This window comes from Poeciliopsis prolifica, unplaced genomic scaffold (assembly GCF_027474105.1).
Source record: "Poeciliopsis prolifica strain line A6 unplaced genomic scaffold, Auburn_PproV2 SCAFFOLD028, whole genome shotgun sequence".
In the NCBI taxonomy this organism is placed as follows: domain Eukaryota; kingdom Metazoa; phylum Chordata; class Actinopteri; order Cyprinodontiformes; family Poeciliidae; genus Poeciliopsis; species Poeciliopsis prolifica.
Window position 1 is genome coordinate 219,892 of NW_026562403.1, and position 27,617 is coordinate 247,508.

At 42.0% G+C, this 27,617-nt stretch overlaps 1 protein-coding gene across 3 annotated transcripts in view; it reads right to left on the bottom strand.

Annotated features, from left to right (window-relative positions):
- Positions 1–802: 802 nt before the first annotated feature.
- The window catches only part of tcf7l1b (transcription factor 7 like 1b), a 47,536-nt gene continuing 20,721 nt past the window's right edge, over positions 803–27,617 (bottom strand). The window contains exons 4-13 of one of the 3 annotated variants that reach the window (XM_055048866.1): positions 20,504–20,587; positions 10,671–10,806; positions 9,182–9,284; positions 8,031–8,114; positions 4,085–4,228; positions 3,836–3,998; positions 2,588–2,695; positions 2,331–2,382; positions 2,103–2,131; positions 1,656–1,756 (exon numbers count right to left, since the gene is read on the bottom strand). In XM_055048866.1, the coding sequence (XP_054904841.1) occupies positions 2,112–2,131; positions 2,331–2,382; positions 2,588–2,695; positions 3,836–3,998; positions 4,085–4,228; positions 8,031–8,114; positions 9,182–9,284; positions 10,671–10,806; positions 20,504–20,587 (894 nt within the window). In that variant the 3' untranslated portion in view covers positions 1,656–1,756; positions 2,103–2,111. Of the gene's footprint in view, positions 1,757–2,102; positions 2,132–2,330; positions 2,383–2,587; positions 2,696–3,835; positions 3,999–4,084; positions 4,229–8,030; positions 8,115–9,181; positions 9,285–10,670; positions 10,807–20,503; positions 20,588–27,617 lie in introns of all 3 variants that reach the window. The other 2 variants (XM_055048864.1, XM_055048865.1) reach the window with 2 other exon arrangements.

The following is a 27,617-nucleotide window of genomic DNA, read 5'->3' on the forward strand; positions in this document are numbered from 1 at the left end:
TCCTTACTTGTCAATACTGCATCACAAGATAATTTTTATAAAAGTGAACAGAATGAGTGTTGAAAGGCTTACAGGTACTTCCATTTTAGATGACTTTAGCAATTCAAAACTCAAACATAAAATGTTTTTACCTGTGATAAAAACAGATTACATGTGTGCAGCCACCTCCTCAACTATCAGTCCGCTTTGAGGCAGGCAAGAGTGAAGTAAGCTTCTGGATTTTGTGACAGGCTGCATCAAAACCGCTTTCCTTGTAGACTTTCAGGTCTCCGAGTTTGGAAAAAGTGAGACGGAGCAAAGCCGAGTCAGGAACAACACGGACATTGTTCAACTGAGATTTATTGTAAAGTGTCTATAAAAAACTATAAATGTTTAATGTTGTTCTTTAGTACTTTTCCATTTTAAATTAAACAAATGTTTATAGAATCTCGATTGATTTGGGAAACTTGAACATGAGATTTCAACCTGTGATTATGGTTCCTGCCTTTGGAACAAATTTCTCCCAAAAAAAACTGAGTAAGGATGAGTTTGGACACTTAATCTGTTTAAGTTCTTTCAAGTTATGTTAGTTTAGGGAATTCTCTTCTTCTTCAGCTGTTAATATGTAGAGTTTGGTTGCTAGATTGAGGCTTGTTTTTAATAAACATAACTGCAAATATAAATTTCAGAAATACAGTATATCTCCTTTATGAGAAGGCATGTGCTCTTGGGGGCCCCCTACTGGCTTTGGGCCCTGTACAGCAGCTCACTTTGCTTATGCCTTGGGCTAGCTCTGGTAAAAAGGCAAACAGAGACATTTTATTTAAGAAACCATTTCAAATGTTTATTTAACATGTCAAAGAAGGGGAACACACTCGTGAATTGAAAAAAAAAAAAGGGCTTGCAATTATTGGCCAGGACTAGAACTGAAAACTTCATACTAACATTAATTAGGTTTTGGCTAAAAAGAAAATGTTTTTGTCTCCTTTTTGCTTTTATAAAGAAACTTTATGTACATTGGTTCTTTTATACAAGAGGTTCATTGGATAAATGCGTCAAAGAAAACAAAACAAACAAACAAACAAACAAAGGAACCCAGTTCTGCAGTAAACTTTACAAAAAATACATTTTGTTTTCATTGAGAGATGTAGAAAAGGAGGCGGTCAAATATTGACCAATAATATTTCTTCCTTTTCATCATTTAGAAAAAAAGTTGTTCTAATACCTATTCTTAAAGGAAAGCAATATACAGCACAAGTAATTAAAAGAAAAAGAAAACGCATTTTGCAAATTCATTCGGTTGGTTTGGTGACCAGGGAGAGCGGCTGCGACTGGAACAGGGAATGATGGGAGTGAAGGGCCGCCTGATGGAAGGGGGACGGCGGGGAGAGCATGGAGGGGTGCAGGGAGGTGAAGGGGATTGGCCGGGTGAGGATGGGTGCACTCGACTGGCTTCCCAAAGTACTGACGGGGATGGCGATGGAGGGCTGCGAGGAGGAGGAAGAGGAAGAGGACGAGGAGGACGAGGAGGATGCAGAGCCAGAGGCCTTCCCGGGTACAGAGAAGTGGTGGTGCATTCGTCCCTCCGGTTTGGTGGTGAGCGACAGCGGCTGAGCCTGTTCGGAGTGGGTGGGAGCCGGGGCGGCGGGGGAGGCGAGGGCGGCGGAGGGCGTGGCCGGCGAGTCCAGCATGCTCCCGTGAGACGACGCCGGGCTGTCGCACATCTTTTCTGAGGGCAAGTACTGCACGCACTGTTTCTTGCTCCTTATTGAGAAGTCTGCGATGCAAGGAAACAAAGCAGATTGAGAGAGACCCAAATTATCAACCCGCTCATTTCGCGTGCCACAAGGCCGACTGAAGCAAATGAGTAATTGTTTAAACAAAAAAAAACAAAAAAACCAAACAAGATGTGAAAGTTTGGAAACGTGACATTTCTCAAATCAACCGGTCACCACATCACAACGAGGCGAGCGAAAGAGGATGTTAGGGCTCATTCAGATGGTATGCTTGTATGATTTAAAAAAAGGAACATGACACAAAATGAACGGGGAAAAAAAAAATGTGCGCTGAGGGGTGGAGGACTTATTTCTAGCCATTTACAGCTGCTGTGCTATAAAACATACCTGCCACTACTAGCACTGAACCTCATAAGCTGCTTGTCAAAGCATAAAAGCAGGAAAAATGTTAGTAAGTGCAACAAAATAAACAAAAATAATCGAAGAGATGTTCCGTTTCAGGTCAAACGTGAAGTTCGCTGCATTGCAAATAAAGAACCAGATCCCCTCTCAATTGTTTGGCAAGAAAAGAAAGAAAACAAACACAGGCAGTCAGGAAGAAGACAGGCCTCTTACCCTCTGGTTTTGAGTCTGGCTTGTTCTCTCTCTTCCTCTTTTTCCGCTTTCCCTGCGCAGATACAACAATGCTGTTAAAAACTGTTTCTCGCAGCGGAAGTAAAACCACCTCAACAACTTTGGTTCATGAGATCAAAAGTGCACACGCTAAAATTAACCAATACAGTCATACCCGCCTGAAACTGGCAGGACTTGCACTCACTTTGATACCTTCTCCTACTCAAGCGAGATCAGATGTGGGGAAACGCGTTACTCACGTAGTTGTCTCGTGCCGACCAGCCGGGATAGAGCTGCGAGTGCAGTTGCCTTTCCTTCCTGGCCAGCTCGTAGTATTTGGCCTGCTCCTCTCTGGACAGCGAGTGCCACTGCAGACACACACGCACACACTCATAAGTAAGGTGGGTGGGGAGGGTCGAACGCGTTTTTATCCCAATGTACTTCAAATTTGTTGTTTATGGACAAATTAGTGCATTAATTAAATTAAATGTAATAATTGCTACAGGTGGAAAATATTGAACACGTCATGAAAAAGGAGCAAAAAAACGGCAAGAAATCCACAATAATTATAGTGAGCCAAAGAGTTTCTTATTGTCAATACATTACGGTATGTGAAAGACTCTCAAGACTTTCTCAACCGTACAGTTAGAATGCATGATATAGATATAGGTGTATCTGGTGAACACTGTTTGCAGGATAATGTGGAAGTAGAACGGACTACAGACGAGACAGATACTTCTCGCAATGTTTCTGATAGTACATAAAAAAAAGTAAGAATTGTCCAAAAGCCAAGCAGAACTCAAAGAAAGCTTCAGAACATCAGAAATATAGAAAAGAAAACAGTTATGGTTTTGGCCTCTGTTTACGACCACTGCACAAGACTCCACTGCTGAAGGTAAAGCATTTTTTTTAAATAAGTTACTTTATTGGAAACTAACATAAGATAATACAATTACTATATTCTAGCAAAATATATATGAAAAGCAATGTAAATACAGATTAAATAGATGAAAAGGAGGAAAGAAAACGACAGAAAAGACTAAATTTAACACATCGTTAGCACATTAATTTCTTAACACCTCCTCAGTCCTGACCCAACAAATTTAGGTGAATGGCATAGTTAGAGGCTCAAAAAGGGAGATCCTGCAGTTCAATTAATTATGAAATGATGCTGAAGCTTGTGTTAAAGAACATTTGTACAACAAAATGTAGCACTGTAGTTTGTTTAACTAGATATAGCTGGAAAAGTCAAGTTTGGTGAAGAAAAGGCACAGCAGATCAACATGCCTACTGTTCAGCATGTGGTTCTGACGGACATTTTTTGGATATATTACATCTGATCTCTTCGTAAGTGTGGATTGCTTTGTTAGTTACTGTTTCCCGTGGGAGTTTCATGTAAATAGCCCCATTAGAAACATATTTAGGGTGAAAAAAGTGAACATGTTAGATGTGTTTCTCCCCACACTCAACAACAAATCAACATTCATGTCGACGCCGGTGCTTCTTACCCGTCTCCCAAGAATCTGGTTAATCGCAGCGCTCTCTTTCAGAGTGCACTCTGCGACTACCTTGGCCCTCATTTCCTTCATGTACAGCATGAAAGCGTTGAGCGGCTTCTTGATGTGAGGCTTCTTGTCCTCCTCTTTCTTGGAAGGGACGGGAGACTTCCTGCTGGTCAAAAACAATACAAAGATTCTGTCGGTGATGTCTGAATGGCGGGGCGGTACCGCTCGCGATCAGCGTTTATTTGCTCTTACGCATGCATGGAGGGGCTGATGTTGTCGCCGCTGGGTTCCTGCTTGATGGCCGGAGAGACGATGGCAGGATGGGGGATGCCGGTCTGGTGGAGGCTGTGAGGAGGAGGGGTCACCATGTGAGGGGAGAAACGGCTGGACACCAAGCTGGGAAGGCGAAAAGAGGCAACATTTTAACGGCCGGGCTTTAACAGGGAGCCTCTGTCGACTTGACGAGAAAAGGTTCGGCTCGTTTGGCAGATTACAGCGCCGTCTTGCCCTCTGGGTAAATTTACGGAGCCTGCAGCCTCTGTCTAGACTAAATTCATACACACAAAGAGTACCTTACTTTCTCTCTCTCTCTGTGTTTTTTTTTTTTTTGTTCAAATAAAGACTTCTTCAAAAGCCCTTTTATTCACCAACGGCTGAAGGAAAGTGGAGTGTGGTGTTACCATAGTGACGGCATGGCCGTGACACCTGAAACCTTTCTCCTCACCACCTTCCAGACCACGGAGAGTGTTCAGAAAGCCTCCTGCACACAAGTCCTTTACAAAGTGGCCCTCTCCATTTCCAGTTGTTAGTGCAAAGGAGCACAGCGTTTCGAGACAGGGCAACATTCAGCTCCACGAGCCTGGGTCATTTAAGACACACAAATTTAAGCTAACGTCTTGATCCCACTCATAAGCTCCTCCTCTAATTTAAAGAGAACAAGACAGATTTTTTTTTATTCATTTGTTCCACTGGCAAAGAAAATATGTTGTGACATTAAAAGGTCAACGCCGTGGCTCGATCTGTTCGAAAAAAAAAAAAAAAGAGATGAACCGAGATGAACTTGCGCAGTGTCAGCTTCACCAACTAGAAACCATGACAAAATATCCTGTCAACTTTCTGTTTTCCCCCCTTAATTAGGGGGATTATACATTCCCAATGAACTAGAAAGAAAAAATCACGGAAAAACGACTCAACAAAAATGTAGATGGTCAAAATGACTGAAATGACGTCAGATGACTAAAATGCAATTAAAAGTAACTAATATTATAGCCAAAAAGTGCTGTCATGCTGAGTATTAACAAGCCAAAAAAAAAAAAAAAAAGATCAGTCAGTCAGAAAATGAAAGTACAATTAGTGAATAAATTATACATATTCTAACAGGTTGTTTGGGCAAATATCATTTGCTCTTCAGTGTGGAAGAAAGCTGAGTAAAGAAAACTCAGAGCAAACTATCATAAGTATCAGTGGTGTGTGCACAAATAAAATCAGAGGAAACAGAAAAAAATAGACGATTTAAAAGGAAACAGAGAAGAGACATGCATGGAGGGGCTTTCATTAAAAAAGCTTCCTAACCTAAAATGACAGATTTGAATATGTTAGTCTTGTGGAAATCCCAGAGGTAAGGGGCCGAAACGTTCTCAAACAAAAACGGCCGTTTTTAGTCACAAAAAGCTAAACAAATGAGCCCCTAAAAGAGTCTGTAGAAGAGCTTAAAATGACTGAAGCAAAGCAGTAGTGAGTTCATTTATGGTTTCTGCTCCTAAAATCTATAGCAAATGAAGGTTCACAGCAGAAAAGCTTGAAAAAATTTTCTGAAATGAGAAAACATGAAAGTTGACTAAATCTGTTGAAACCTCTATCAGCATACTGAAGCCTTTTAAAGCCGGAGGAAAGGAAACCTGCCACAAAAGAGTGATCAATGCACCTCGAGGAAAAATCGAAGACGAAGCCAAGAGCATTTATTGATACATCTGCCTGTCTGGTGTCTCTTGTTGCTGACACAAAAGGAAGTTCGTTGGTAGAAAGAAGTGAAAGCTTCAGGTTAGTCGAGTCAACCGCCAGATATGAAAACCCTGCTGAGCTGCATTTTAAGAGGGAGATTTGGTGCAGAAACACTCCCTACCAAACACAAATTGGGAGATCACAAAAGAACAATGCAGAGGTTTGTTGACGTCACTGTGCTTCACGGCTGATGCAGCTGGATGCAAGTCACTGATTTGAAACTAAACATTACGTACTTAGTTAACACATTTTTACTTAAATGTGTCAGAAAAGCTTCAATTTGCTCATTGTTTGAATGACTAATCTGGGTTGGGGAACTGAAAAAAAAATGTATAAATGCTCATTTTTTGTGTCATGATCATCTCATGTCAAACTTAAATGTTTGTGTGGAGTAGAACTGAAAGAAAATCGGTGCTTTATTTATGCTAAATAATGCTCCATTTTATACTATCAAAGAACAAACCAAATCAATTGTTAAATGAGCAGAGAAGTTGCTTTTTTTTATTCTAACAATATAAATCGTATCAACAAGTGGGTGTTGACCTCCTTGTGAGAATGAACCGATCAAATCACGCTAAAGTTTTTAAAGCCAATTTTAGCTTTCAAACCCACTTTCCTTTGTTTCCCCCCACTACAACTTCTCTATGTGCCGCTGCTCCGAAAGTTCAAAGTCATTTTAATGAGTTGCCAGAGAACGTCCATGCATTGCCTCACCTGCTGCTGCACACTGCCGGACAGCTCTCTGTAAAAAGGCACGCACGTGTCTTATTTCTCCGTAACTTACGACTAAGGCAAATGTGGCTGCTTGAAAATATTTCTGGTCACCTAAAACCTGGATGGTGAAAACTATAGCGACACCACCCACCTCTCTTTCTGAGGAATGATGTTCTAAGACTGGGAAGGACAGATATTTGAAGCAGAGACGCTGTGTGTACAGGAGAAGGAAGTCTGACCTACTAGCCAGCTAATACAGGCTTTTTGTAACTTTTACTCTATAAAGATCAGAGGGGCGAAATGGCACAGTGTTCTGCGGATTAGGCACTTTTACTCTTAAACTATCACTATTTCTCAATTAAGTGTGTGCGTCCAAATTACAGGAACCACAAACAGCAGCAGTAATGAGGTTTTTTGTTCTTTTTTAACCTCTTCATACAGTTTTTGTAGGAATGCTGCGACACATTGACTTTTTTACACCAGATTTCAGTCAGAATCTTTACAAATATATTCCAAAACATCTTTGAAATAATATACAAATATAAAAAAAAGAAATAACAGGAATTTGTTGTCCTAATAAAATTCATAAATAAATAAATTCCTACGTTTCATGACATTGAATTTATTTCCAAGTTGGAGCTACGCTACATCGATGTGTGACGCAGCAGGTAGAAAAGGTAAACCTGAAGCGTTTGCCTGCACCATCGCTTTCATGACATCACATTTGGTGAATGTTGTGAGTATATATGTGGATAGAGATGCACAAGCTATTGATCACAGAGAGCCCTCTGAATATTTCATCTCATACTAACACCGGAAGCCTCGTAACAAATCTTTCCAATTTTGACAGAGAGCCTGAGAGTTTAGTCTGATGGGACGTGTGGGTTCAGATAAGCTTTGATTTGTCCTAATCGATTCCCAGCCCTTTCATCTCTGCTTTACTAGTGTGTGTGTGTGTGTGTGTGTGTGTGTGTGTGTGTGTGTGTGTGTGTGTGTGTGTGTGTGTGTGTGTGTGTGTGTGTGTGTGTGTGCGCACGCATGCGTGTGTGTGGAGTGGCTCAGAACACCGACCTGACCACAGAAGTTTAGCTCAGAAAAAGAAGACAGGAGAGGAGCGCTGAATGCCAATAATGTGCTCACTCTGTTTAAGAAGCTGAGCCTGCCTCTCAGAGTTATAGCTCTCATCCCTCTGTGGACCCGACACCCGAGCCTGCTCCTGATCTGACAACGTCTTATCCAAGTAGAAGAATGTTATTTAGTGTTGCTTAAGATCCCAAATTCACGCGACGAAATAGCATGCGCTCCAACAATCTTGCGCCGTGAACAATGCGCCTTTAGGTCTGTGCTACAGTCGTTTCTTTTATTACAGTCTGGCAAAGAGAGCAGGGGGAAATGTGATTACAGCATGTCACAGAAGCAGCACGTATTAAATGTCCCCCGCCCCTCGGGAAGGTGGTCGTGTTGCCGAACATGATCCACTCACCTGGACATGGACGCATTCATGGCCAACGCCGGATAGGGGTGACGGAATCCCCCCGGAGGGATGGAGTACATGGGCTGGCCCTGCCTGCAAGACAAGAGTCAGAAGTGTGAGCAAAAAAAAAAGCTCCGATATGAGGTGGATCAAACACAGCTGACAGCTAACCCAGCAGCACTAATCCTGCTCTCAATCCACTCAAATCCTCTGCTCGCGGAGCGGGACCGTTGCAATCAATTAGCGGAACCGTAGAAAAACCCGTAAATGTTTAGAGATTCCGCCAGATATTTTCATTATCATATGGCGCAACTGGACTTGAGCGATGTCGCTTTAAATTTGGCTGCACAGCACTGATTGAACTGTTGTAAGTTATGAAGTGGAGTACATTCATAAAGAAAATTCCAAGAGAGACACAATACTTTGTCAAAATGTTTCAAAGTGATAGTATAATTTTTAAGTAGCCTGAAAAACAAAATGTTTAGAAAGTCTTCTAATGAAAACAACAACAACAAAAAACAAAACAAGAAACATCAAGGCAGAGAAGATGACTGAATTTGGTCAGTTTTCAGCTTGATTTCCCTAAACAACTGGAACGTCAAAAATATAATAAGGTCACCATGGAACAACATTCTTTGGTGTGGATGCTTTTACTGAGTGAGAACGATTCAAAGCGAGTTATTTCCAGCAAGAGCAATGTGTACACAAAAGGAAGAAGCTATTTAAAGGGATAAATTATCTAGGTTGAAAGAGAGATCAAGGATAACAGGAAGGCTCCACAATGTACAAGAAATCTGCTCTGATCATCCAACCTCTCTGTAAATATTCTGCATTCCAAAATATTTACAGCCTTTTGGAAATGTATATTCTCAGAAAAAAAACAAAACAATGCTATTCATGCTAATTGCTAAAATCGCTCAACTCCATGGCAAAGATGGTTTGAATTATAATCACTTTGTCTTTGGTTTGATATGACTGCTCTCTCACATATGTGTCCTAATGTCATCTCAGCAGATACAGATGTTTTGTTGGCTTCTCAAGACATGAAGGTATCAAAGCACATCTTAAAGAGAAGTAGAGGATCGGTCAAAATCTGCATCTTTGTGTTTCTAGTATCCGTCCAAATATATGTGTTATAGTTTATAAAATAGGACACTCACTGTTGCATGAACCAGCTGAGAGGATGTGCAATCGAGCCGACAGCACCAGGAGACAGAGGGTAGTATGGAGAGAGTTCTGATGGATGAGGTGTTCGAGGAATACCTGCAGGGACAAAAAAGAAGAAGAAATTATTTTTAAAAAACAGCACACATGTACCTATTTCTATTTTGGTAATGTTTGACATTTCATATTCAGTCATTACATCTGCTGTATCCACATGAAATTCACAGATATGTATGCAGCACAAACAAATGCTGCTTTTAGTCAATAAAAGTTTAACACAATGCTTATATTTTCCTGCACTACACTACTGATGGGTCTGCAAATATTGAAGACTTTATATAATATTATCCACATGAGGTGAATGAAGTGAGTTTCATTCATGTTCTCGCTTACAAGAAGGTGCACAGGCTGAGTGATACGTCCCACCCAAGTCAAGTCTGCGAACATGGTGGTTTTCCCACAGCTTTGGAAGCGTGTTTTTCTAATTTACCCATATCCACCCAGCACTGTTTCCCATCCTCACCAAACCTGTGGGAACAAACCCTGAACAAGCAACCATGTTCTTAAAGAAAAAAGATGTCCTGAGTCGTTAAAAACTCTGCATTGTGAAGCTGCACAGTGTGTAGGCAGATGCAGTGGAAACTCTGAGATGATATAATAGTGGGATTAAGATGTATACATGTCTGAATAATGGGAATAATTTCAGCCCACTCATCAGTGCCTAATTCGGTCATTGCTTACTCTGACTATCCAACCTTATTTTATGCTCAAAATGGCAGAACCTTCATTGGGTTAATACTGGAAAATCGCTGCGACTGTAACAAGTGTCTGCTTCTAAAACCACAACAACATGAAGCTTCACTGAACGGCTCAGTAAAGACATTCGTTCAATAAACACAACATTACAGCTCTGATTGGCATTTAACGTAAGACCATTTTTAATTTAAGGTTCTGGTGAAAAGTTACAAACAGTTGATATGCTACCTGCAGTGGATAACTCTCATAATAGATATGCCTCTAATCTTCATGTAAATGAAGGTACTTGGTTAAATATAAGGGCTAATCTAAATAAAACCAAAACAAAAGTGGACTTGTTTTAGCTTCAAAAACAACATTTCATCTTGTGACAACTGTCTTAACAATCATTGCAAACACTTTTTATGAACCTTCGAACCAATGGGAAGCTATTTTCACTAAAACCAATTATTATTTATACAGCAAATTAAGGTAGGAGGCGGTGCACCAACAATGACCTTCCTGTCTGAAACACATACTGCTAATGGAACATAGTAGAAGTTTTGGGTCAGAGTAGCACTCAGATTAGCCATTAGCTTCAACTTCCAGCACCATTTAGTTTATATACTAAATGATAACACTATAAATGTTACATAAAGCAAGTCACGTCATGAGAAGCTCTTCTTTGAAAACAAAGCTCCCTTTAAAAATCCTGAACTTGAAGTCTACAGCACGAGGCGACAATCTTACCTGTCTTTGGATCGAGGATCTCAGGTGAGAGGTGTGATGGAGGCGTGCCGGGAGAGAAGTGTTCATTGCTGTAGGTGATGAGGGGCGTCAGCGGGTGGACATGGTGGGCATGCTGTACCACGGGAACTTTATTGGACTGAAACAGGAGACACAACGACGGAAAAGTAAGCAACAAACAAACGTCTCACCAGGCAAAAGCCAGTACCCAAGATATGCTAAAGTTTTGAAAGAGAAAAGTTCCTTCCTATTATTTCTATGGCTTGAAATTCTCTCAAGGAGATGCCAGGAAAAGACACAGGAGGTTTCTTTGACTCCATGGAGCACATAATTGTATAAAAGCCCTATAATGCCTGTCTCCACCTGTTGCATTTTAGCTCGCTTAAAAGCAGCTACATCCCTTTTTCCCTTAATTCTTCCTCAGGGAAAATAGATTGAAACATTTTCAGTCCCAAAAACTGTCCTATTTAATGTGTGGGACAATAATTAGGAGCGCCTTCCGTCGCTTTTATTAAACTACTGTTTTAAAACGATGAGCACCGGCCAGCTGGGCAAGCAGCACAAATAATTTACCAGTTAATATGAGCATGCCATGCTTGTGTTGTTGTCTCAAAAAGCAGAAAGATACAAGGGTTTTATATTCTGTATATCTGAGTGGAGCATAGAGCAACAAAGTGCTGCCCCCTCCCCACCTGTTGCTGTACACTGCATACTAGCTGGCTGAAGAAACCTCCAACATGGCAAACAGAAACTGGTTAAGCCTTGTGTTATTAAAGAAGTGAATGGGAGGCGTGTTAAATATTACTGCGCAATATTAAACACCTGAACCTAACCTACACTTTTGCTTAAATCTATGTTACAAAATCAAAATAATATCAGTACAATTCAAATGCATTCCATAGCAATATTAAAACACAAAAGTGACTCAAAGGAGATAAAAAGCATGATATAAAATATTCCAATTAAAAATATCAGATAAGCTATGAGGAAATGACAACATAAAACATTTGCTACACAGTTGATAGGGCAGAAGTTGTTTATGAAGCTGGATCAAAGACAATTGGATCATGTCATACAATTTTGATTGAGTAACTTATAACTATGATACTGTGAAGCTGGGGCATTTTGACTGAACAATGTCAGACCATACAAAGTGCCTCATGGCTGCTTCTCACATGCAACATTCAGGTGCAACCTTCGCACAGAAAGACACATTTGATTTTAATTTGAGCCCCCTTTTGTCTTGCTGTTTTATATGGGCAAAAGGAATAGCATGCCTGTAACTGTAACAAACAAAAGAAATTCGCAGATTGAATGGGACATCGCTTTTAAATGCCTCCCTTGGTAAACATCACAGTTTATGCGTGTGACTGGCCCTGTGATGCAATCTGGCCCGGCACCAAGGAGCATTAAAAAGCCTCGCAGACACATGCCAGGATCATTACGGTCATTTAGTTGAGGAGAGAACTGTTTGTTCAGTCCAAACAGGAAAAACAACGGTGCCACCGAGTCAGAAAAGTTGCACCAGCCAACCGCAAACAAACACAATCACGATAAGGTAAACTGGATCCCTATAAACATTGCAGAGACATCATCTCCCGCAGTGTCTGAATGCAATCCGCTACCAGGAGGGGGTTATAAACGTTACTAATGGTAGAAATCCACTTAAAATTCTGTATAGCCTCAGATATTTGCTGGGGTTTAGTGATGAAACCTGCTTTTGCTTGCAGCGAGTGTCTTTCCAAAGGAAGCACAGCTCCCCGCCGAGATCTGATCGGCATTACGGCTACGACGGGAACGATGAAGACAATAATAATAACAAGCGTCTCTGCTTTCATTAGCCAGAGCTCAGCCCAGCAGCCATTTCCCCTGGCTGCCTGGCTGAATAGACCACTTGTTGGCTCAACTTGTCACATGGGAGGGTCAAGGGGTGGGAGGGGAGAAAGGAGTCTTGTTCCTCCAGGCTAACCTTTCTTCAATATCCTTCCCCACCCCCTTCTCAACCTCTGTCTCTCCCCAACGTGGTCTGCTGGGGAACAAGGTTTGCATTGAGGATTCTGTACTCTCTTTTACTTCATGCTGCTGAGGATTGTTCTAAATCTTTAACTTTATATTATTGCCTTCTTTCGATGTCCAACTTTTTGCTCCTTTTAGATCTTCTTAAAGTTGGATTGTTGGAAGCATTTGCTGCTGCTTAAACATGGCTGTGAATAAGTACATTTTCTGTTTTTGCTGTTTTGATCAAACTCATTTCAATATCAAACATTGCTTTACTTGTATCATAAATTATCTTTGAACCTCATTTGTTGATTGTGCGCAAGAGATGGGTTTGAAAATTCTCAAAAGTAATGCATGACACCCTGATCTAAAAAAAAGAAGAAGAAGAATGACAAAGGAGAACGGACGGGGTCGCATTAGCACCCAGAACAACATCTAAAGCTCTCCAAGCCTCACTTGTTTTGGGTGAAACATTGCAGAAAGAAAAGTACCTGTAACATGGTGGTAGTGTCATACTGCCACTACCACCATGAAGTATCCAGACGACGAATATTTCCCATCATCAGTTCATGACCTTGATCTCACGCTCGCCTGGTCTATACAGCAAGTCAATCTCTCTATGGCTCAATGCGGTTCTGGAGAGGTCTAGTTAAAGTTTGGGCTTAAATCCTATCAGACTGATTTGGGATGAGCCTGAACAAAAAACGTTCAATAGCCCAAAATTACTGTGACTGAAGTGAAATGATTCTGTCAAGACGATGGGGTCAAAGTTATTAACGGAGAAAATGCAAAAGATTCACAAGACTTTGTGCTTAAGGGGCAATTACTTTTCCACAATGAAGTGGATTGCTTTTGTTTGTTTGTTTGTTTGTTTTCACTTAAGAAATTAAACCAGTGTTCAAAAACTGCATTTTGTATTTACTCAGGTTATACAAAGTTTGTTTCAAAGTCTGAAAATGTGACGAAAAAAAAACTTTAAACTGAAGGAATTTGAGGACAAAACAGCTTTTCCTGGCACTTATATTAAAATGACTTAGGTATGGAATTTTATGGACTTTGTGGACTTTAAGGCTATAAAGTAAAAATAACTTGCTCTGGGCACAGTTGATAAGAAGATCGAGACAGACCTGATAAAAGTCAGTTTCAGAAAATGCAGCTAACTTACTGGGTTAAAATCCCCGCTCCCACACGTCATGTATATTTAAGTTGTGCTTTGTTGTTCCACTTCATGTACAATACGCCTGGATTTTCCCTGTGTTGCAAAGGGTTGTCTGAGACCTCCAGACCTGGGTGCCAACACATTTTGGGAATCAGTTCAGTGAGAATTTCAAATGATCCCCATTAATAATTCATATCCTGGAATACATGATTCGTTGAGCTCTAAACACAAGTTTTCAAGGCACCAGTTTCGACTCGGCGCTGACTTTTGGTTCAGCAGTCCCAGGCAACCTGTTCGAAGGCTTACTGCCGGTTTCTCAATAAAGATGGCGTCGGAACCCTTCATGAGAAGAATCTGATGTAAATCAGTCAGTGTTGACTAATTAAGCTTTCTAACACCATTAAATCATAAATTAAGACTTGCTGCTATTGAAAAACTGTCCTAATCATTCAAGCTGAAATGCATCAATGCCTTCTTTGACTAAGTGAAAGCACCAAGGTTATATTCCTTTAGCCCATGACAGATTCATATGTCTGCTTTCGCAATCCTCATGGAAAGCATAATCTAAAAACCACAAGGAACATAAACTATGTTTTAAACGTAAACATCGACATGATCGAGCGGATACTAGACAGTATCAGCACCAGCAGATGGAAATCACGCTCTTTACACAGGCGTGCTTGTTGTAGCACATAAATCTCAAGTTAGAGAAGCAGAAACACTCAGACCAGCTCCGAGGGAGTGACCTCACATAGACACAGGAAGGTTTAAAGAGGAAAAACACAGCAGATAGCAGCTGAGGAAGTGCAGGGAGAGACGCTTGTCTCTTCTGAGGACTTAAAGCTAAAAAAAGGCAGAGGTGGCAGTACCTTGCCTGGCTGTCCAACTTGGACCAGAGCTAAGAAAAGCACAGTCCTTGGTCAAAAGTGGGTGGAGGGGTGGATTTCATTCAAGCAAACATGTTTTTGGATCCTGAACATCTGAATTGAATTACTAGGCAAACAGCCGACGGGGGAAGAGAGCTTAGAACAAACTGAATAACCCCGCAGCTTTGTGTGTCTTTATGCTCGGCGATTCTGGGTGGGAGGCTCAGAGGCCTTTCAAAACTCCAGGAAAGACAGGGTGAAAAGAATGCCTGGCATGCTGAGAAATCCAAGCCCTGTTTGTCAACGCCAACAGGAAGCGGACGTGAGGGGAGACTGACCGTGTCATATGTCTTTAAAATCAACCACTCCAAAAAACTCTGCTATTCATCACGGGCGATGTGCGCTTTACGCGCCGGTCATCGCCTCTGAAAAGGTCAGCGGCATTATAATTCTAGGTTAGAATAATACAGCACAAAGCAGCATCAGGTTACTGGAGTGAAAATCCCCAAGAGGTTATGAAATAATTTAGAAGAGGCACCAAAAATGAGACCGTTATTATGTGGAGAGAAAAAATAAAACCGCAGAGGGATTGTAAATATTTGTATGTAGCAGGTATATAATGAAATTACGTTTCATTGACGCACCAAGGGGTCTGTATGTGATTCTCAGGCATCATAATCCTGAGTGAGAAATACCTTATGCATCAGTGTATTAGGGTATTTATATAAACATTGTAAAACATGTTGTATAAGATGACTCAATCACTTACATTTCTTTTGAATTATTCTAACTGTTAATAAAACAATATATTGATTATTATTGTACAAAAAATGTTGCCCAATAAAATAATTTTTTTGATATTTAGAGATTGGTAAAAATCTCCAATATTTTGTGACAGGTACAAAATATATACCAAACATATTTTGTGCATTAATCCTCAAAATAACACCTCATCTGCTGAAGTCATTCTATGTTATAACTGTTAACCCCAGATATTTAAATTATATAGTCAAGCAATTGTATCCTTGTTGTTCTTTTTTTTTTTTTTGTCTTTTTTGCTTGAGACTCTTATTTTGAAGACAGAGGGGGAAGTAGCTGCAAAGTTGCCCTCTGGAGAAGTTATGGAAACGTTGAAGAAGCTGCCATCACCTTTTGATTTTTCAGAAAGTTTGAGGTACAAATGATTTGTAAATCCTACAGCGTAAATTGCCTCCATCGATTTTTAGTAACACAGTGCTGCCCCTCCCCCACGTGTTGTTGAACACTGGCAATCAGCTGGCTGAAAGGAGAGAACTATAGTCTTCTGCTGGTTACAAGAAGAAATAATTTGGAGACGTTCCCAGTGGAAACAAACCACAGTCATCTTTGGAAACAAATGGAGCACCGCCCGTCATTATTATTAAGCTGTTGATCTCTTAAAAGGGAATCAGCGAGGCTGTCCTTTACAAAAAAAATAATAAATGTGACAGTGAGAGAAATAGAAGGTTATTTGTTTAAATTTTTTACCAAATACAGTAATACCGTACACTGCAATATTTCCAACGTTTTGTGGCTGGCAATAAAATACCAACCACCCTACGTTGGTATTTTCTTGTAAACCCACCTCTTATAAAAAAAGTATCTAATCTGAGTCTGCTGCCCCAGTGAAACTGACAGGAATCAAAGCGCCTGTTCCCTAACACACTTCTGCAGAGGATCTTGTCTCTGCAGCAGCCCAGCAGGACCGCAGACCTCAGATCAGTATTCAGTTCAGCCCTCCTGAAGCCTTTGATTTCATGATGGATCCCGGGTGTTCACTGGCTAATGCAAAATAAGAAATATTCTCACTGGACTCCCCCCTCCCCCTCGCACCCCAAGTCAAAAGTTCTGTTAGGGCAAAAATTGGGTTGAAAGTGAGCACATTTTCATTATTTCATTTAATCTGGCTCGGCTAATTCTAAGGAATTAAGTAAAAGCTTTTTTTGAAATCTCTACTTAAAAATGTCGCCCGGTCCCGAGAGCTCGAGACTGAGGAGAGGCACACACACACCCACACCCACACACACACACACACACACACACACACACACACACACACACACACACACACACACACACACACACACACACACACACACACACACACGAAAAAAAGTATTTCTGGAATGCTGCTCTGAACCTTGGCTCCTCAGTTCATTTAAACATTTCTGCGACTAAGTGACACGGTGCGCTGACAGGACGCGGCTCCTCCGCGCCCCGATGGCTCCAGACACTGGTACAATATTAAAAAACAAAGAGGGGGATTCTTCGTGCCCCTGTCAGGTGTAGATCAGGCCTTTTCCGAGAACCATGTCAGACACTCTGGTCACTTCTATCTCATTAGCGACTCACAGCTTCCTTTAATCCACAATAACAGCATAAGGCGGTGTAGTCCATAATGAGACACGGAGTAGATCTTGCGGACAAATTGGCACCGAGTGACCTCAGAAAGTAAAGTACGCGGCCCTGACATCGTCATTGCCAGTGCTGTGATAATGACTGGATCTTTACTTTAAGGGAGATGAGTATTGCACTACATCTTCACCTCTTTTTTCCACTCTATCTTTCCTCCTCAGTCCAGCATGGTCACTACTGGTGGGCTGACAAGTCCTCCCCCCCATCCCATACACACACATACACCTACACACACACAGACGCAAAAATTCATTCTGCATCACCTGGCCCTGGAGCGGCTTTGATGGATTATTCATGGAAACACACCAGACCCGGCAGCAAATACGGGTCCAGATCCTGGGTGTCTTTGCGGCTACGAGGACAAAACAAGTTCCCGTATGCACGGCAGGACCAGGCGCGCTCACAGAAAAGCTCATGCCTGTCCTCCCAGTCCTCCCAGCTCACCTTCACCACTGGCAAAAGCAATACCAACTGCATGCTAAACAAACCTGTCTGTTGAATAATTGAAGAACTCGGGCCGGGCTCAGGCTCGGATTAGCATACGGGTCTTATGGGCCCAATCTGCACAGCGACAAGGTGGCGCGGCATGTCCATGGACTTTTTGTGTCCGCTGAGTGTTTAGTTTTTGTCTTACAACGTTTCTCTTTATTTTTTAACCCGTTTATTAATCTAATTAACTCCCTGAATCGGTCTGCCATTTAAAAATAAAAAATACCCACATGGGTAGCCAGCCGATAAGAATGGCTGACATGTCGATAGGCAGCGAGATACGCTCACTCCTGCATGCAGGTCTCTGCAGATAAACCAAACCTCACCCAGCCACTGTGACATAAAAAAATAATAATGATAATAATTCAACAATAGTAGATTTTACACACGCTCGACTGCAGGGGAGCAGGTCAGATTCAGGAGTCCCTGCTCCCTTCTCCGTGGCTCCTCCTGGCCCTGGGCATTAATCCCTGGCCCCCTGTGTGTACCCATCCATTCCCCCTGCTCTCATTAGTGCGGTGTTGGGGGCCTGGGGAGTCTGCAGGCCTGGGGAGGCAGCCTGCTGCTCTCCTCCCGTTCCCCCCGTCTCTCCCTCACTATCTCTTCCTCTCTGCGGCTGGAGTAATGAGCACATAATCATCCTGGCTCCCTGACAGCAGCAGCACACCAGAGGGGCATGTGGGCACCTCGCCCAGAGATGGGAGGGTGGGGGGTAAAGGACACTGGGGGTGTCACACTCTCCAACCTCTGTGGCCAGAGTACACTACAACCAGAATTAGAGCTTTTTATTCCGCATTGAACAAAGTCTCCCAATCACAGGTCACTCAACACTGCAGAGAAATTTTCTATTTTAATTCACCAGATTAAAACCGGATAGCCTCCCCTACTTTTTTACGCCTCGGCATGACAAAAGTGTCAAATGACAACTGAGACGATCGTGTTATTTCACAGTCACATTTGCATGACAAGACTTTATCTCCACTTCAACAGGTTCTACTTTTCCAGAAGATTCTTCCATCGATTTCTGACTGCAAAACATTCATCTAGTTCAGTAATATAATTAAAACATTAACACTGTATTTTTTTGCCACGTGAAACCCCATTTTACAGTAAATGCTCTAACACACAGCTGAGTGACATCATACCTTTTTTTCATGCCGTTCTGAAATATTTTTGTACTTCTGTTCTCAAAGGAAGTGGACATGAGATAAATTCAAATTTAGCTCAAGTCGACAAGTGAACTGGCCCAAAAAATTCAGATTGTGCCAATTCTAATTATAATAAATTCTAAAATTTTTCTATACTTTTTTTTTTTCATTTCTAAAAGTAAACTCCAGACTTTCTTAGAGTTTTCAGGACTGCACGGAGCCCGTGTGTTCCCGAGCGGTTTGGATAAAAAAGATACTTTTAAGTTGCAACTTACTTCCACAAAATTCCCCACTGGTGATGAAATGGGTAAATAGCAAAACGCCTCTTCAAATGGCATCCAGAATCCTGACAGCTTTGAAAAAACATTCCTACAATAAAACAGTTTGGTTCCTTTCATTCTCGTTCTTCTACTTTGCTGCCCTTCTGTGTTGAATTTTCTGGTTAGAAGACATCGAGGATGTTAAAGTAGCAGCAAGGGATTTAAAAAGAAGTAGGCTGAGATTTAAACCAGTTTATGTTTTGGATTCTGATTTAATTGTTGTTTTTCAATCATTTTTTTTTCTGTTCTGTTTTGTTTTCCTGTAATGTTAATGTACATATTTCATTATATGTCGACTAAATGGTCAAAAAGAACAAAAAAAACAAAACAAAGATTACAACAGGGTCACCACCAGGTCAGTGTGTTTTTTCAATAAAATATCCTAATTGGTTTGCATTGAGATATAAATCTTTGCTGGGTTCCCATGTCCCACTAACAATTTCCCATTTACGGGTCTCAATGAAGACTTTGTAATATTCATCTCTGCAATCAAGAGAATAAACCGCAAACTCAGCAAGCACAAGCAGTGAGTACATGGAGGGCCGAAGGGCTGAGTCACAATGGCTTTCTCTCTCTCTGCTTCTTTCTCTTTTTTCAAGAAGGAGACATAGGGTGGATTTGCATTAAAATAACTTCCTGGAGTAGAAAAGCAGCCTGATAAAATTGCGCAGGTGAGACGTCAGCTGCATGTTCTCCAGGCTCAAAGTTATCGCACATTTCCAATCCAAAAACACTCGTCCCTCAGCGAGCGCCACAAACCAAACAGGTCTGCTGAGGCCCCGCATTGTCTAACTGGAGCGAGACAGCGTGATGACTCGCTCACACCTGTGTGGGAAAGTTCAAGAATGGCAAGGCGCATCAGGCTCCGGAGATTTATGGGGGAGGCTGAGTTATTGCGGTGAAGACAGACAGTCTTCCCAGCAGCTGGCCTGCGGGCACAGCAACGGGCGGCGCTGGGAAACTCGGAGGAATCGGGGAACACTGGGCCGTAACTTCATTACTGCACATAACCATATTACAGATATAGTTTGATTAAAGCGTTTTGTATCCCCCCCCCCTCTCCACAGTAAATGAATTTCCACAATAAGTTTACATGATTTGTTCAATAATTGGGTTAATGTGCTGAGCAGTGTTGGCTGCAGGAAGCGTCTTGTCAGAGCCGTAAATATGAGAAGCTGAATGCTAGGAGAAGTTAGCTGGTGTACAAAGTTCCACCATGCTGATGCTGCTTTTTTTTTTTTTTTAAATCCTCCAGGACACCAAATTACAACTTATTTCAGAATCAAACCCTTGGAGAATGTACTGGTACCTGAAGTGAATGAATAACTCAATATGTTTTGTTAACGTTTTGCTTTTGTTTTGTCTTTCTTTTCGGTTTCCTGTTTAGATGAGTCATACTTGTTAAAGTCTGTAGGCTACTTACTAAATGCCCTGGTGTCGGAGAACGAGAATCTTTCATTCCTGCAGAGCCGGGAACGTCCAAGAGAGGCCATTTCATCTGCAGGTACTGTCGGGAAGAGAAAGGAGGGCAAATTTAAGAAAAGCCATAAACACATTAATTGGATCAGATCCACAACTATAAAATCTTTTTTTTTTTAAATAATGAAAAACCTGGCTAAACAGATTCAAATAAAGGGAGGAAGCCGAGACTTCAAGTGGTACAATGGATTTGTTTGGAATTTTAAGAGATAAAAATATGCTGCCATGCTTCGTTGCAATGTCAGTTTTCCTCAACAGATAGCATTTTGCATGTAGACCAAAAAGCTGCATATGACTTGTGGTGAACTAGACTTCTTCTATCCTTCTTTCAACAGTAGCTTTCTTCCTGCCGATCGTCCTTTAAGGGAAAGGATTTAAGGAGAGAACAACTAATGGATGCCCTGTCAACAGATTGCCCCATCTGAGCTGAGGATCTCCACAGATCCTCCAGAATTACCAAGGGCCTTAAGGCTGCTCCCTGATTAATGCTCTCTTTGTCTGTCTTGTTAGTTTAGGTGGACCACCACAGGTCAGCGCCCCCTGAGATGTTCAACACCTGGAATATTGTCTTGTCATCTAACTCTTGCTGTAATGTTCTCTATTCCTGACCTGTCTGCTGAGTTCATGATGCTGATTGTTCACTAATGTTCTCCAACAAACCTTCAAGGTCGTCACAGAAGGATTTACCCAACAGATGGCATTATATTTTATTTAGGGGTATCAGATAGAGGTAGAGGGAGGCTAAATGTAAATGTATGCCACACTTTTGTGATTTTACTTTCTAAAAATTGTAAAAGTATGCATTGTTTCCCTTCAACTTCACAATGACGCGCTATTGTGTCCGGACCTGCCACCTAAAACCAAAACAAAAAAAAGGCAAATTACATCAAGAGGTATGAATAGTTATGGAAGGCCATGTGAGTCAAAATGTCTCTAAAAATCACTCATGTACGAGTATGTGCCTCATCTCCTTCGTGAGAAATGACAAGAATGGTGTCAAACCCCCAGAGGCCTCCGGCAAACACCTGTACAAGACCAACATGGCTGCTGGACTCAAGACAGGGAGTTTCTGGCACGGCGGAGAGCAGGAAGACTGATGTGAACGCGGCGGACTGGTGAGCGACTGTGAAATTGCAGTTTGTCAAGGAAAAACAAGAGGCCAGCTGTGGGCGCCCATTGCTGCCGGGGTGGGAAGAGACAACTGGAAGGAAGCCCCATCTACAGATCTAGGAGACGCTGAGCTGTTCGCTCCCCGACTGTCCGATTCATTTGGCCCTTTGACCCGAACGCAGCCCCTCCTCTTTCCCCCTCTATCGCCATAATTCACACATGTGTGAAAGCCATCATAAAGAGCTGTCTGTCCGCTGCTTCTCCCTCATTTTGTTACTTGTCACAAAAAGTTTTACAACTGCCGGTCCAATCAGGACAGCTGGCCCTTAAGGTCCGTAGTCGCTGCGCGATCAAGATAAAACTGAACGAGAAAGAAAATGTTTTTTTGTTGTTCGCTTTTTGTATTTATTGCTTTGTGGAACAAGTTGAGCTTTGTTTGCTTTCATCTGCTGTGTCCTTTAGCAATGACGATAGCCTGAATCCATAACTCCAAAAGCACAGCAAGCATCTGGTTTATGGATCAGTTCACACACCGGATGGAGCAGATTGTCAGGCATGCGGATTGTCTCTCTGGTATCATTTCAAATTAATTAAAAAACGATATTTGACATGACATATTGGTGTAATAATGGGTAAGAAGGAAGGAAGAAAGAAAAAGAAAAGAAAGGAAACAATGAGACAAGTAGAGAAGGAAGGAAGAAAAGAAACAGATATAAGGATTAATTGATGAAAACAGGATCCATCGTTTTAAATAAAAGATGGATGCACATCTTTCATATCAAATAATTATGAATTGCTGTCTTATTGGAGCAACTTTACAAACGCAGGTATTTACCAGGTGGACAATTAGATGGCGTCTCCAGAGGGAAAAAAACAGCATTTTACAATCATATCTTTTTGTTTCTATATCTGTCAAGATCTGATAAATATAATTATGCTTTTCAAGCTTGTAGAAAACCTGATTATGGAGTCTTGTCATTGCGGTTTATGCAGGATTGTACGTGTGAATTCCTCTGCATGGACAGTTTGGCCCCTATCCTTTGCGAACATCTGACAAATGATAACAGAAAATAAACAGCATTCGACTCTTGGAAGAACGAAAAAAATTGAAAGGCAAATCTCGCTAAAGAATCTATGCGAAGCTTTGACTTCTTTTCACAGGCGTGAAGGATAAATGACGACAAACAAGCAAACTGGAGGAGTCGTGCATTCAGGTTTTGATTTTCAGAACTCCATTCGTCACTCCGGGTTTGTAAAGAGGAAGGAAGGTTGGGTGACTGCGGGTTAAAAATGGAAAAGACATTATAGTAAGCGGGGGAAAACGGAGAGGAGAGGGGAGGGAAGAGAGAGAAAAAAAAAACATTTTCAGGAATGAGTTTGTCGGAGCAGGCAGAGGGTATTGTTTCCTGACAGCTGGGGTCCAACAGAGCACCAAAGCAGGGGGAAGGGGCTCCCTTTTTCCCCTTCGAAAAAGGAGGGGAATTCTTGGAGTTGACATCAGCCCTCTTCATTTTCACTATACTGCTCAAGGCTGAATCGTGGGCTCCAACTAATGGGCCCGAGTCCATACAACTGTCAGGAGGCAGTCGCTTTTAAAGGCTGCTAGCTCCCCATTGAAACTTTGCTCTGCTCTGTGCATGGCGCCTAATGAATGCTACTCTCTGGAGAGAGAAATTCAAAACAATGCCGTTTTCACTGTCTAATCTATGTCAATCACAAACCCTTCCACGAACGAAACAAGCGCCACTGCGAGCGTTTCGGGTTTGGACCGCCGGTGCCCACCCCGGCTCTCCCACCCGATCCCGTCCCTTATTTGACAGCTTCTGCCAGGGCTGAGGAACATGCCCCCGGGCGCTTTTTTTTTTCCTGAGCACCTACTTTTGCTTCTAATTGCCAGTGTGCCCCCGTGCAGCGACTGTTCACACACACAGTTCCCTGAAACATCCTGCAAGGTAGCAACCAGCCGCACACTGTCACATTAGCTGCTGTCCTGGACTCCACTCGCTGGGACATGAGAGGCAGAGAGGGACGGGGAGGGTGCTTGAGTTGTCTCAGGAAACAAAAGGCGAGGAATTGTGGGCTACACCATGCAAAAACAAAAAACGCAAAAGAAAAAAAAAACTTTCTCAGCATTTTAGTGGTGAAAAGTGTCAGAAAAAAGTTAGAACAATAAAAACTGGATTTCTCAAATGGCTATGCCAAGGCTTAAGTGATATTAGATGTTTGCGAAAGATTGAAACTTAGATAGAGTAATATCAGCCCAACTGCAGGGCATTCAGTTAATGCTTTACACATGGCCTTGTTTTATTAGAAGTAAATACAGACATATGGTGAGGGCCCATAGCTATGCTTGTTGCAGCATGGGACCTGGAAACTCTTGTAAATGCGCTCGGATGGAGAACTGAAAGAAAGCAGTGTCTGAAGAGAAGTTTTAGCTGGTCCATTTTCGTCGCTCTCTAATTGTCTTCCAGCTTTCCCTGCTGCCTCCAACGCTCAGAATAGACATCAGTAGAATGTGCTAGTTTTATAAGAGGCCCAGATGCGACAAAGGTGGCAGTGATGCCATCAAAATTTTTCCAACGAGCCACACTGGAGCCCTTTTTTGGTTTTTTGAACAGAGAGAATGCAACATATGCTCTGGGGCATGTGGCCTGCCAGAGCTTGGTTCTAATTGTTACATTGCTCTCACAGAGCGGGAGGGAAAAAACACGGCCAAGTGTCTTTGTCATCTCTGAAGTGTTTGCGGTGCCATACTGCGGGCCGACATCAGAGCACCGAGAGGAGACAGATGTCCTGGACATTTGCTGTCAAACTAAGTCAGACGCTCTGCCAAGGAGACAGAAAGAGGATCCCAAAACTTTGCTAGAAACTATCTGTCGACTTAAGGGGCCACCCTGAAAATGTGATGAAAAGTTTGGTGGCAAGAAAAGAAAAGTTTTTGGTACATAAGTGTGATAAGACTCAAGTAAAAAGCAGATAGAGTGAACACTTTTTGAGAAGTTAAAAAATCAAGATTTCCAATTTTCGATATTCTTATCCCTTCTAGCCTCTTTGTAAAGCATAAGTGGATGGATGGACGGATGGATGGAGGGACAGACGGATCTACAAAACACTTTTTGTCACTTTTCCAGAGTGCAAAGGAACTCTGCTATTATTATCCCACTTCTTCTGCATGATTGACCAAAATGGATTCAGTCAATCAATTAGGAGCAAAAAAGCAAATAAAGGGAGTAAATAAAAAAACCAAAGCGTCTGCCCAGAGCCAACATTACACTTGTGAAATGCCTTTGCCCAGCTCATGGTAAACAGCAGAGCTGCAGGAATGCCTGCGGGGATCGCTCCAGCAGATAATGTCACTCACCTACTGTGTGAAGACCCCTCCCCATTGTTTTCTTTTACCCCCCCCAAAAGAAAACAAATGAGGCCACACAGCTTGCTGTTTGGCTGAGGTGTTAATTACCGTCCCCTGCAACTTCAAACAATAACCCCGTCGGGCCCCCTGCGTCGCCGGCTCCTCCCAGGTTTGCTCTGCTGAGATCACCTGCTCTGGCCGGGGCCATTGACACCTCGACCTGATGTATGCGCGGAAACACAATTAAAAGATTACAGCACAAAGACAACGTGATAAGTAGAAGCCCCGCCTCGTCTCAGGTGACCCATTGTTTGCCGGCGTTAAAAGCAATTACACTAACAATTCTTGAGCAAACCTCGGCAGTCTTTGTGCTAATTAGTGTGTAATCGATGGGGAGGTGACAAGCAGCTCAGCTGGTCAGATCAGGACTGTACGACAGGGCCGCTGGAAACTTCTCAGATAAGGTACATTTACCAGCCAGAGGGGGGGGAGTTATCGATTAAAACTAGATTAAAGCAAAAGTTTAAACCCAAAGCTACACTTCAGAGGAAGAGTGGACACATTGTTGTCTACGTCCGAAAATATGACATGGCTTTTCTTCCGTTTAATGAAATCAGCGCTGATGACTTTCATCTGACTGCGTTTATCTGTGGTCTAATCAATCACTCATGAAAAACATACGATTAACCGCCCCGCACCCTGTGTCTGCTTATCACTCAAATTTCATTTAAAGCCTCTTCTCTCAGTCTTACAACGTGTTAACCCGTGATGCCGCGGTGGAAATTTAGCACGCCGCTTATGGCGGAGCAGGTCTGAAGTGTCCATTAGCCCGTAGAGGAATGAAGTTAAGTGACTATGACAGGAGCACTCCCTCGTTCTGTCGGGGCCTCCATTGTGACCCGTTTGGTTTGTCCCCGCGCTCTTATTCACGGGCTGCAGAAAAAACTGGGTCAAAGGTCAGACATCCAGAGTGCTGCGGTTTCTATGGCGACGTGGCCCTATTAAGGCCAGGCTCATTGGCCTCTTAACATGCTCTTGTACACAAAAGAACTATTAGCGCAGAGAGGGAGAGAGGGCAGCGGAGAGGGGCGGCAGCGCAGGGGAGGTCCGAACAAGACGGCAGCGAGGCTCCCGGCTCGTTGCCCGGGATGCCTCAACACGTCAGGACAGGAGTTTATCTAAATGGAAAAATGCAATAATATAGGGCAGGGGTTCTAAAACGTCACGTTCAAGGTCGATTTAGAAATAATCCAGAACAACCAGAAATGAGCAAAGCTTGTTTAATGAATTGGTTTACATTTGCAGAGTGATAAAACCTCTAAATCTGTAAGAAAGCTTGAATTCAAACCTGTTCTGCCCCATTACTCTTTTAAACAAAGAGCCTTTACACTTTAAAATCAAAACAGTGGAAGTAAAACTTAGGCCTCAAAATAGTTATAACACATATCACGTAAAAACTGCACTTACTGTCTGCCTTCAATCGGTCGCCTGCACCTAAGGTCCGACTGGAACCCAAATTCACATATTTCTGGGTTTTTCCCTCAAAATTATGTTATTTTACTTTTTTCACACACGATTAGTTGATAGATTGAAGCCATAAAAGACTACCTATAAAATAAAATGAAATGACAAAAATACTTCAAAAGTCACCAAAATGTCTTTCTATGGAGTAACCATGTTCACTGACCTCAAATCATAATACATAAAAGTTCAGCAGTAAAATAATCCTACAATTAATTGGTTAGAATTTAAAAATCAAACTATCAGCTAACTTTAAGAATTCAAAATTTACCACGACTTTACACTACTTAAAGTGTCTTTTCGTAAAATCAAATGTGAATCTTGATGTGAATTTGTCGTTTACAATGCATTTTGTAAAGTATCATTCTGAAATTACAAGGTCTTACAAAACAGCAGGGCATTGCTCTCGCCCTTCCCCTCTGTTTTGATATGCCTTGTCGGTGATGAAGCTCAGAACGTGCTTTATTTGTGCCTCCATTTTAACTTGTGCGGACTGAAAACACAAAACAAGTTGTTCTCTTCCAATGCTTTTCTTTAAAGGCTAAATAAGTCAGTGACTGGTGAAACTTGGCTGAGCGAGGCCTAAATGCAGTTCAGTCCAGACCGAGATTGGAGTTTGAAATTCACTATATCTACTGCACAACGCGTAAACGCAACGGTGTGTTCAGCGCGAGGTAAAACTACGCAGCAGCCTAGGTTTATTTGAAAAGTCCTTGCCCCAAATTTAGTGCTGTTTCAGTAATAAAACCGCATCACCAGAACACAAGGCCGTGATAAACTCCCCTCGTAGAACTTCTTTAACATTCTAACCTGGTGAGCGAGCTGCGGCTTCAGCAGGCGTTGGCATTTCTGCAACTCAAGCATTTTTTTTTTTTTTTTTGTTTCAGAGTTTATTTTCTTTTTCCTCAAAAAAAAAAAAAGTTATAGCTCCTCTGCATCTGGCTCACGGTTTATACCCGCTCTGTCTCCTTGACTCTCAGGTAATTTCAATCAAACGGTTAAAGGAGGCCGAGGCTACAGTCAGGAATAAGTGAGTAATTTCGTAAAGCAGAGCACAACAGCAGGTCACATAAAA